General features: G+C 34.8%; 1 protein-coding gene across 2 annotated transcripts in view; it reads right to left on the bottom strand.

The window, feature by feature from the left end:
- ERCC8 (ERCC excision repair 8, CSA ubiquitin ligase complex subunit) overlaps positions 1–12,250 on the bottom strand; it is a 61,200-nt gene that overhangs the window by 40,387 nt on the left and 8,563 nt on the right. The window contains exons 2-3 of one of the 2 annotated variants that reach the window (XM_079918517.1): positions 6,614–6,709; positions 1,534–1,635 (exon numbers count right to left, since the gene is read on the bottom strand). In XM_079918517.1, the coding sequence (XP_079774643.1) occupies positions 1,534–1,635; positions 6,614–6,709 (198 nt within the window). The remainder of the gene's footprint in view (positions 1–1,533; positions 1,636–6,613; positions 6,710–12,250) is intronic. The other variant, XM_079918518.1, reaches the window with a different exon arrangement.

Below are 12,250 nucleotides of genomic sequence, written 5' to 3' on the forward strand. Positions count from 1 at the left end.
TTTAAAAATAGGACAAAATATTGTATTATTCTCCTACTATGTATGATCTGTCATTCTCATTCACATTTAATAAAAATTTGGGTACAGGAATCTTTTTGGTGCTCAGAACAAACACATTAAGTAAAGCAAAAATAAATATCAGGAAACAGTCTAAGCCACATTAACTTAGTAACAATTTTTATTGAAATTACTTTTTAAAGTTAGATTATAAAGTCTTTGAATGTAAAATGCTACTTTAACTCATTTTGTAAAGATGCTTACTATATGCCCATTTACCAAAGTCATGGTTTTGAAGTTAAGAATTTGAATCTAAGAAGAAAGTCATAATAAAGTAAGATTGATATCCTAAGCATTTACTTGACATCACACACCAGAAAAGCAAATCATAGCCACTCATGGAATAACGTTACATAGCAGGTGGTATATATAAAAATATTATTTTAACAGTGTTAAAATGATAGCTAAGATAAAATAAGACAAAGATGAATTTAATTAATGACTGTCTTACACTTTAGAATTTAGATTTTTTGTTTGTTTGTTTGGTGGGAGTGGAGGGAATATAAAATGGTGTAAGCCTCTTAGGAACCAAGTTCCAAAGTACTTGAAGTGGTATCTTGTTTTGTACCAAATGTACCTATAATTATATTGCTTCCTATTTATATGATGGCTTTACAATTTTTAATATGCTTTTTAAAAGACAGTATTTCATTTAAGTCTTACAGAAAACTTACAAGAATAATAGGGCAAGTATAGTTATCTCTAAGACAAAATAGTTTTGTCAGAGGCTCAGAGAAATAGTTTCCTTAAATCTGTATTTCCAAAGTGAAGCACCAGAGCCAAGAAACATTCGTAAATCTCCTCACAAATATTCCATGAACTTATGCATCTATCTAGTGCTTTGGGAACAGCTTTAATACAGAGTGGTTGCTGATATGAATGTTCATGAAGTTTTTCCTCTTGAAAACATTTTTTCGACACCTATTCTCTCTGTTAATTCAAGGTCTCCTCAAAATCAGATCAAATACAGGAAATGAAAAAGAATTAAGTGATGATTATGAACAAATTAAAACAAAATCACAAAACACTTTATTAAAACCTTAAAAATAATTCTCACAAGATTGGAAAGCCAGTAAATAGTCAAAAAATTCAAGACAAAGAGAAGTATGTTAAGTTAGGCAGCGTTGAGTAAATAGAGAGGTAAGAAAGGGGTGTGTGTGTGTGTGTGTGTGTGTGTGTGTGTGTGTGTGTGTGTGTGTGTGTGTGTGTGTGATTGTTAGTATATTTACGGCTTCTAGCTGTTAATCTTTTTGTTCTATTAATGATAGTTGAAAAATCTAATTTGTGTTTATATTTAGCTGGAAAGACTCAAATGAGTCTTATGCTAAGTAGTCTAAAACTAAAATTAGTTACTGAGGTGTGCTATGTAGGTGGAGAACAAAAAGAACATAACCAAAAGTTTTTTTCATGTTTTGCATTCGATGCAAAAAATACTTAAATGTTTATAAATTCATGAATTACATTTTTAATACACACCTGCCAATGGAACACACTGCTTTACATGTGTAATAAGGTTGTCTGCTGGAGTTCTCAAGATCATAAAGCACCATCACACCATCTGAACCACCTGATAACATGCTAATAATAAAAAAAGTTCACATTATCATTTTATATAGTTCATTTATGACCAAGTATTTCTGAAAATTACTGACCTACAAACTCAAATTTATTATGCCCATAAATACAGAGTAAATCTTCATTAGTATAGGCTGAAATAAACTAAAATTTTTAATCTAATATTTGTGGAAGAATGAGTATAGAATGATTCAATCTGTGATCAGTTAAAATTTACCTTCATGATTCCAAAAAGAAAGGACAGTAGAAACAAGATGGCAAAAGATACTTATTTAAGGAAGTGAAATATTACAAAGTCATTTTAAATGGCCTAGTTATAAATGGAATCAGACAGACCAGTTATTACTGATGCTAGCTATATGACCCTGGGCAAGTTACTTCACCTAAGGTTTTTCCTTTGTGAAAAGTGGGACATTTTCACCTAAATCATAAAGTTGATACAAAGATAAGTCATATGCAAAGGGCTTTTATACTGCCTGGCAAAAAATAGGGGATCCATAAGTGTTAGATTTCTTCCCTCCATTATGAATGCATGTACTTAACTCATTCAATTTTGAGCTTCTGCAATATGCTAGGCATTATGCCAATTCAACTATGAATAAGACAGGCATGATTCCTGACGCCTCAGTTTACAATCTAATAGGGAAAACACATAGATTTGTGAATTTAATTTATATATCTATATATGTAAATATTTATGCATCTACATAAAGTATTGCTATTTGTTAATATTACTGCTCACCATCAATTCTGGTGCTGTTTCTATTCATTCTTGTTCTGATTTTATTCTCTGGTAGATTCTTAAGAAAGGCCTAATGAGAACAATACTCCCTGAATTCTTGTATGTTACTAATAATTAGTCCCTTTGTACTTGAAAATTAGTCTGGTTGGATATAAAATCCTTGACTCACATTTTATTTCCTTGAACATCTTAGAAAAGAAATTTCATTTCTTTGAGCAAAAAGTTCAAAATCAAAGTCTGGTTACAATATGATTCTCTTTCCCTTATATGTAGTTTCAGATTTTATTCATTCTAGGAACGTTTTCTTGGAATATAGTTTTAGTCTTTATTCCATTCTGTTCCTTTGGGTTTCTTCTCTGGAAACTCCTATTATATGTATGTTAGATCTTCTTTGCCTATCTTCTACATACATCTGTATCTCAAATACTTTTCCTTTCTCCATTTCTTTTTGATTTTTAAATGTTTCCTCTTATATTTTATTTGCTTGTGTTCCTTATGCTTTAGTCTTCATTTCTGAAACTTTCTTTTCTAATTTTTTCTTGAGTTTGATCATCTCATTTTTCAGTTTTTCTAATTCCTACTTATGTTACTCTTTCATACACTGTACCTTTTAAAAATGACTTTTAGGGACTTCCCTGGCAGTCCAGTGGTTAAGACTCTGTGCTTCCACTGCAGGAGCCACAGGTTTGATCCCTGATTGGGGAACTAAGATCCCACATGCCACATGGTGCAGCCAAAAAAATAAAGAAAATAAAAAATAGAAATGACTTTCAGCTAGTTTTAAAATATTAGGTAGAGTTATCTATTTTGTGGGCATATCTTTCTGGCACAACTACACTGTCTAAAGGAACATTATTCTATTTATTCTCTTTGTTCTTAAAATAATTTTGTATGGGCTTTGATCTTAATCCTATTCTTTTGCTCATTTTTATGTAAAATTAATTTTCTTAAACTTTTAAAAGGGAGGCTTCGTTTATAACAATATTTAAAATTTATATCTCTAGAACATCCCCCTCCTCTTCTTTTTCAAATAAGATGCTCAAAATATGGCAGCTAACTTTCAGAGATTTCCTGATTCTATTCACCACCCCAATTTTTATCTGATCCATCTTTTTCCCTTGTTTCTTTCTATTGTTCCTGTACTGCTCACTTTGGATTCTATTCCAAACAGTTTCTCCTCAACGTAGGGTTCTCTCCATTAGGACATCTTTAGGTGATTAGCTGGAGAGATTATAGGGCCTACAGTACTCCAGCCCCTTTGGGTCTTACCGTGAATCCCTTGAACAACTAGAGTACACAATCCTTTCCCAGTTTCAATGTTGTAGTCAAATTGCCTTGCTGAGCTTTCAACTAACTGTCAGTTATTTTGAGTTATCAGGTCTATTAGATGCCCCAGTGGTTTTTATTGCCTCCCCTGGTATAGATGCTGATACCACACTGATTTTGTAGTTATCAGTGTTTTGCTCCCATTCATCCGTATTTTGTGGTTTGTGGAGATATTTGATCACTTATATTTGTTATGAGTGTTGTACATTGGTTTTTTATTTTGCCATCTTTAGTTTCTTTGCTATTTACAGTACAACATAAAGAGCTTGTGTCAGAAATGAACACACTTCTTTCTTCACTGAGATAGTCCTGCTACAAAAAAAAATATAGCTTATCTAAACTGTGTGCTTAGTGACTTGTACCACATTCTGGTACAAGTGCCTTATCTTGTTGTGAACCAGATACAAAGGGTTCATGAACTAGCAGCATGTCCAAGAAGCACTGATTTATAGACTTGTTTTAAGAAAAATTCAATATCAATTTGTAGGACAATTAGGTTAATTTAACAGTACTTCTTCAAAGTTCTTTGCTCAAATAGTTCTAAATCTAATTGATGATGGGGCAGTAAAGAAATACAGCAAGTAATGCCATGCTGAAGGTTTTTTTTTTAATAGTGTTAGCTTCATTACAAAATTTTGTGGTTCAGTTACTCATTGTGTATACAGAGAAATCTTTGTAAATTTTAACAACTACAGCTTTTGTTTTGGTTGATAACATGTTGCAGCTTGTTTGAACACAGTTTTGAGTTACATGTGTACCATAACAATTCCAAAAACATTTTCTGCATATTTGTACTTTGTGAAATACTGTTTTTTACCATGGCATTGCATGTATTATCAATGTAAAAACAATTGTTTTCAAAGCTGGACTTTTAGTCTTAATTTAAATTGTATTTACAATAACATAAGATGTTTCATCTTTGCTAGAATGACTTCCAAAAGCTTTCCTTTGATTACATTAATTGGGTGAAAAAAATTGAACATTATTGTAATTAACTGACTTCGTAGTTGAAGTATCTGATGGCAATGATGTTACCTAACTCTACGGTTATTACCCTGCTAATAAAGTGAACACAGTAAAAGACAGGACTTGACGTTTTTATGTGGACAAGAAAACTCGGTACCAAAGACGCATGGAATCAACTCAGAAGAATTTAGAAGACATAAAAGAAAATTCAAGCTTCATAGGATGATATACAAATGTACTTTATGTAGTTGCACTTGTTAAAATGTTTTCAGATAGACTTCTTCAATTAACTCCTAACTTTGGAAATAAATGCTTCTTTACAAGATTTATGTATTCTAGTTTTCATTCTGGTTTTCCGTGGTATCACTACAGCTCTCACAGTGGTTGGTAAATATTAAGTATTTTGAGCAAGTTACATGTGAATTGATTTTTCTGAGAAAAAGAAGACCTATATTTAATTTTCCATTAAACATTCATTTTGATTTTTATTTCTCTTTTCTGCCAAAAGGGTTTAATGTAAAATATAAGTCTTAGCAAACAATGAAATAAATAGTTGTAGATTTTTACTATGAAAAAGGGGGAAAAGGGGGAAACCACTGTAGTGAGAATCTTGACTTTTCTGTATATGCTCTGCAAAGACTCCTCAGTCTGTTATTTCTCACACCTATTTAATGCACATGTAATCTATAACTTCCCACATTTCTCACTAACTCTCCCAACTGGTAGCCTACTGGATTCATGTACTTTACAGGTCAAACAACTGATCACTACCCCAAATGACTGGCTGGAGTATTGAACATTTTTTTCTACCAGCACCTAAGACCAAAAGAAATCAGCTATCCCTTGATGCTCATGTCTGGATTATTTTATAAGCAAATGTCCCACACCTGTCCTTAATTGGGAGGTGTTATGTTGAGCCTGGAAAAGGTCAGGAGGAAGAAAAGAATTATCACAGGTCATCTTTTAGATTTAACCATGTGTTAAAGTGAGCATTCGTTCACTGTACGTGTTTCTCATATACTATTAGGTGAGACCATGACAGAGGCTGGAAATAAAAAACAGATTTCTATTAAACCTACTCTGGCTTATTTTAATGTAAATAATAATACTTCATTATAATATAAAAATTTGGGGGCAAATGCTAAACAGAACATGGTAAGACAAACTTTTCTTTAGTTACTTTTACACTTGTCTTAATTATAGACCACATGAAGGGTTTTGAACTTTCTTGTAAAAGTAATGTGGGGTAGATGAGTTTTAAGTGGGGGAGATGGCACATTTTTCTATGCACTTCAGCTGTTGTATGGAAAATGGATTGAGAGGAGTAAAAGTATAGGTGATAATGCTTTTGATTAACAACAGTGGTGGCAGCCATTTACAGTATGCCATGTCCTATGCTAATCATGTGATACATATTATCTCAATTAATCTTCACAACAAACTTGTTAGATTTTGTTCTTACATTGTGTAGCTAAGGGAACTGTGAATTAGAAAGGTTAGATAAATTGCTCAAGGCCACATAGCTGATGAATATGAAGCCAGGAGGAACTCAAACACAAGTCTGGTGTGCTTCAAACTTAATTTTCCAAAATATACTTCTGCTTTTTATATTTGTTTTCCCAGCAGACTCCTTGAGAGTAACAACTCTGTTTTGAAATAGCAGCTAAAGACATACCTCAGCACTTACACACTCTCTGCATCCAAAAAAGTTCAGTATTCGTTGATTTAACAATGAATATATTTATATTAAAGTAGTTTGGAAATGTTTATTTGGCAACATTGCATAGGTTCAATGTTCTGTATTTATTTGAAATTAATAATGCCAGATTTAAAATGCTACAAATTTAGAATTTTTATTAATTTTTATGAAACTTCAGAAAATTAATCTGAAAGCAAGATTTTACTGGATCTCACTTAGGAACAAAAATGATTATATAATAAACTTACTATCTCCCTTCAACAGGGTCAATGTCAAGGGTGTTAACTCCACTGCCATGGATCCTTTCAACATCTCTGTCTTTGTTTAACTCCAGTCCCAAAACCCTGCAAAACATAAAAATTAAAAGGAGGAAAAGGAAAAATAAAGTTAAACAATAAGAAAGTAATTTAACATTAAAATGTCCTTATTTCACCAAAATTACATGGAGTCAAAAATCACAAGTAATGCTTAAATCTCCTAACATACATCCAAAGGTATTTATAGATTATTAAAGACCTTATACAAATTTTTAAAATAACAAGAGTACTAACAGTTACATGTAAAGAACTTCTCCTGAAGCATTGTCTTATCTCTTATTTAAAGGGTGTATTTTATTAATTTTTAATTTAGATAGCTAGAAACTGAAACAAATTTTCATGAACAAAAAGTTAAATTCTGATAACTGAAACTTAGCTGAGGACATCTAGTGGACAAAAGTTTAAATTACAGTTTAAAAAAAATTCCCCTGTTTCTTAAGCCTTATAGAAATATAAAACGAGCATGTTCAACTCAACAATTAAGCACATTTAAATAAATCAAATTAAATATAAATAAAAATGATTAACAAGTACTCTCACAAATTAAGACGAATGAAATTTCTGATATTCAATACCTGTAAACCATCATTATCCTGGTGAGGACGTTAAGATTAAATGAGTTGAAACATAAAAAGTGCTCATAACAATGCTCAGCATATAGTAAGTGCCTAGTGAGTGTTAACTATTAGAAGTTGTCTCAATCTTTTGGATGTCAAAAAGCATTTACATTAATTTAACCAAATGATCTCTAAATTCATTATTGATCAAAATAATGTTAATTTAAATAAGATTTTTCCCCCAGTTTTACTGAGAAATAAATGAATACATATCATTGTATAAGTTTAAGGTATACAGCATGATGGCTTAATTTACTTATATTGTGAAATTATTACTACAATGGGTTCAGCTAACATCTATCACCTCATATAGATACAACAAAAAGAAAAAAAAATTTTTCTCCTTGTGATGAGAATTCTTAGGATTTACTAACAACTTTCCTATATATCATACATCAGTGTTAACTATAGTCAATATGTTGTACATTACATCCCTAGTACTTATTTATCTTATAACTGGAATTTTGTACATTTTGACCACTTTCCTCCAACTCCTCCTGCTCCCACCCCCTCCCTCTGGTAACCACAAGTCTGATCTCTTTTTCTATGAGTGTTTTCTTTTCTTTTAAGAGTCCACATATTTAAGTGAAATCATATAGTATTTGTCTTTCTCTGTCAGACTTATTTCCTTTAGCATAATGCCTTCAAGGTCCACCCATGTAGTTGCAAATGGTAGGATTTCCTCACTTTTTGTAGCTAAATAATATTCATTCCATTGTAAATATATACCACAACTTCTTTATCCATTCATTCATATGTGAACACTTAGGTTTCCTTGTCATGGTTATTGTAAATAATGCTGCTATGAACATGGAGGTGCAGATATCTTTGTGAGTTATCGTTTTCATTTCGTTTGGATATATTCCCAGAAATGAAACTGCTAGATCATGTAGTAGTTCTATTTTTAATTTTTTGAGGATCCTCCATTCTGGTTTTCCTCCTCATGTAGTAGTTCTATTTTTAATTTTTTGAGGATCCTCCATTCTGGTTTTCCACAGTGGCTGTACTAATTTACAAATCCCACCAACAGTGCACAAGGGTTTCATATTCTCCACATCCACTCCAGCATTTGTTATCTCTTGCCTTTTTGATAACAGACGTCCTAACAGGTGTGAGGTGTTGTCTCACTGTTTTTGCACTTCCCTGATGACTAGTGATGCTGAACATCTTTTCACGTACCTGTCGGCCATTTGTATATCTTCTTCGGAAAAATGTCTATTCAGGTTCTTTGCCCATTTTTCAATTTTTTTTTTTTTTTTTGGTATTGAGTTGTATGAGTTCTTCATGTTTTGGATATTAACCCCTTATTAGATAAATGGTTTGAAAATATTTTTTCCCAGTCTGTAGGTTGTCTTTTCACTGTGTTGATGGTTTTGTTTGCTGTACAGAAGCTTTTTATTTTGACGTAGTCTCACTTGTTTATTTGTTTCTGATTTTTTTTGGTAAGAGTGCTTATTCCATGTTATATCACACTGTAGTTGGTAGGTATGCAGTAACCAAAACCCATCCTATATTGGAAAAAAAGCTGTTGAAATGGACAAAAGTTTCACATCATGGCCCTGGTGTTTATTTCCTACCATTCACAGTTTGCTTTCCTTTGGCCTAAGATCCACCCCTCCCCACTCCTCCCCACCTTTGGAGTTCTTGTTTATTTTTGGTTTTGTTGCTTCTGCTTTAAGTGTCATATCCAAAAAATCATTACCAAGGCCATGTCAAAGAGCTTTATTCCTATGTTTTCTTCTAGGATTTTCATGGCCTCAGGACTTACATTTCAGTCTTTAATCCATTTCAAGTTAATTTTTGTGAGGGGTATAAAATAGGGGTCAAGTTTCATAAAATGAGAAGTTTTAACCTACCAAATTATCATAGTTTTTTTAAAAAAAATAACAATGCACAGTGCTAGGAAAGGTACATACTGATATTTTTATGCAGTGACAGTACTATTAATTCCCATAAACATTTTGGAAATCATTTTAACAGTAGCAAGTGTCTGATTTAAAGATATACAAGTTCCTCTTTTTCTCTTGGAAGACAGTTTAGCCTTAGATTCAAATATCCAGTCTAACACTTACTACTTGTCTAACCTTGATCAATAATAAAAACAGCTAATATTAATTAAGAGCCTACTATTTGCTGACATTGTAATCACTTTATTAAGTGTAATAAATGGTAATCCTAAGTAGTAACTTTCCCAGTGGTAGATTACATTATTAAACACTTTACCTGATTATAAAACTAAGACAGGGCTTCCCTGGTGGCTCAGTGGTTGAGAGTCTGCCTGCCGAAGCAGGAGACACGGGTTCGTGTCCCGGTCCAGGAAGAGCCCACATGCCGTGGAGCGGCTAGGCCCATGAGCTATGGCCGTTGAGCCTGTGCGTCTGGAGGCTGTGCTCCGCAACGGGAGAGGCCACAACAGTGAGAGGCCCACATACCGCAAAAAAACCCAAAAAAAACCCCCCCAAAAAACTAAGACATAAGTAATTTGCCCCAAATCACATAATTGGTTGAACTACATCTGAACTCTGACATTTTTTTCTCCAGACCATTATGCTCTTCTACCATTTCTAAACTTCAATATTTCACCAGAAAATAATATTTCACATTTTCTCCACTGAAATGCCTATTTCCTCTTAAAATATTTTTCCATCTGATGACTTTTCAAATTATAACAGTAATATTTGCGTCTTATAACAAGTAAAATAGTATCATAAAGACGTGTACAAAGAGAATCATCCCTTCCTTGAGCTCCCTCTCCTAACAGCGAAAACATGGTCTCCATTATCATTAATATATTTATTTGATCAATCCCCCTGTATGTAACCAATCTCCCATCTCCACTACTACCCCGTCCTCCAACAAGGATGCTGCTTACCAGGCTTAGGCTTTGATTTCTGCTTCTCTCAGCACCCTGATCAGCTGAGCTTGCCTGTCTCCACCTTTGGACTACCTCCTCAACCTGCTCAGCCAGTGAAATCTCACTTTTGGCCAACCTAATCCCTGCCTTATAGGTAGCCTACCTCTACCCAACCTAAATACTTTAGGTCTGAATTGTTTGGGAACCAGAAGGAGGGGTTAAGATGAAGGGAATGGGGGAGGGTACTACAATAGGGAAACAGGGGTGGGGTTTGTGTGGAAGGAGGCAAGGTGTGCAAAAAATAGTTAAAATGGCAGGTCTGACACTGCTATCTTTAGAAAGGGCTGCTTGCAAGACTGGCCCTTACCTGCCTTCTGGGATTTCAGGAGGGTTCCCAACATTTCTGGATAAGAATGGCTCACTGGACCCAAACTAATATTTGGAGCAAACAATGGACATTATGAATACCTACATTCCTTCTGGGAGTCTGGAATTTTGGTACATGCTAAGCAGAAAGTGCTTATGTGGCCAGTTCTCAATTAAAAACTCTAGGCACTGAGTCTCTAATGAGCTTCCCTGATAGCTTCACCTAAGCTGTCACAATTCATTGCTAAAGAAATGAAGCTTATCTGTGTGACTCCACTGAGAGCTTGTGCCTGGTTTCCTTCACAAGTCACCCATGTGCCTTTCCCTCCACTGATTTTACCTTGTATACTTTTGCTGTAATAAATCATAGCCATGAGTAATTTGGTACAACCGTATGCTGCATACTGAGTCCTTCCAGAGAATCCTCAAACCTGGGGGTGGTCTTGGGGACACCCTCCACACAAAAGAATAGAAGTAGAAGGAAGAGGGGTAGGGAGAATATGGGAGAAAAGAGGGAGGGGAGAAAGTGAAGGAGAGAGGGTGAAGGGGAAAGGAGTGAAAGAGAAGAGATATGGGAGAAGGCAGAGGAAACTGGGGTAAGCAGGGTAAGGAAAAGAGCGAGTACTTTTAACTTTTTGTTTTAACGTCTTAAGATGGCTTAAAAAATTTATTATATCCTTTCATCTTCTTCAATGATGAAATACTTCCATTTTTATTTTTTTAGGCTATGACATTTTTTAAAAAATACATTTATTTATTTATCTTCTTTATTTTATCTTTGGCTGTGTTGGGTCTTCGTTGCTGTGCGCGGGCTTTCTCTAGTTGTGGCAAGCGGGGGCTACTCTTCGTTGCGGTGTGCGGGCTTCTCATTGCGGTGGCTTCTCCTGTTGTGGAGCACAGGCTCTAGGCATGTGGGCTTCAGTAGTTGTGGCATGCAGGCTCAGGACTTGTGGCTTGCGGGCTCTAGAGCGCAGGCTCAGTTGTGGCACACGGGCTTGGTTGCTTCGTGGCATGTGGGATCTTCCCGGACCAGGGCTCGAACCCGTGTCCCCTGCCTTGGTAGGCAGATTCTTAACCACTGTGCCACCAGGGAAGCCCCTATGACATTTTTTTGAATACAAGTTTCCCTGTTTCCCCTAAGTTGTAGAAATAGTTTTCCTTTCTCTCCAGATAATTTATAACTTCAATTTTCATTCCATCTTGGACTCAAGAGTTATCTAGAATGTAATTCCTAATTTTTTTTTTTTTTGCGGTCTGTGGGCCTCTCACTGTTGTGGCCTCTCCCGTTGCGGAGCACAGGCTCCGGATGCACAGGCTCAGCGGCCATGGCTCACGGGCCCAGCCGCTCCGCGGCATGTGGGATCTTCCCAGACTGGGGTACGAACCCGTGTCCCCTGCATCGGCAGGCAGACTCAACCACTGCGCCACCAGGGAAGTCCTGTAATTGCTAATTCTTTAAACATTGAATTAGAGGTGATGGTGATGTTCTCATTAATTAATTTACTTCCAATTTCTTTAGCTTATGATCAAAGAATATGACCTGTAAAGATGGCTACCTTTTTGAATTTGTTAAAGGTTTCTTGGTAGCCAAGTACATAAAAATTTTGGTAAATGTACCACTGACATATAAAAAACATGCACATTCTCTAAGAGATGTAAAGTTATATATGTCTATTAAATTTGGTGTGTTGTTTATCCATTTCCCCCATATGTATGTATTCTCTCTCTACT

This window comes from Stenella coeruleoalba, assembly GCF_951394435.1.
Source record: "Stenella coeruleoalba genome assembly, chromosome: 3".
Classification (NCBI taxonomy): Eukaryota; Metazoa; Chordata; class Mammalia; order Artiodactyla; family Delphinidae; genus Stenella; species Stenella coeruleoalba.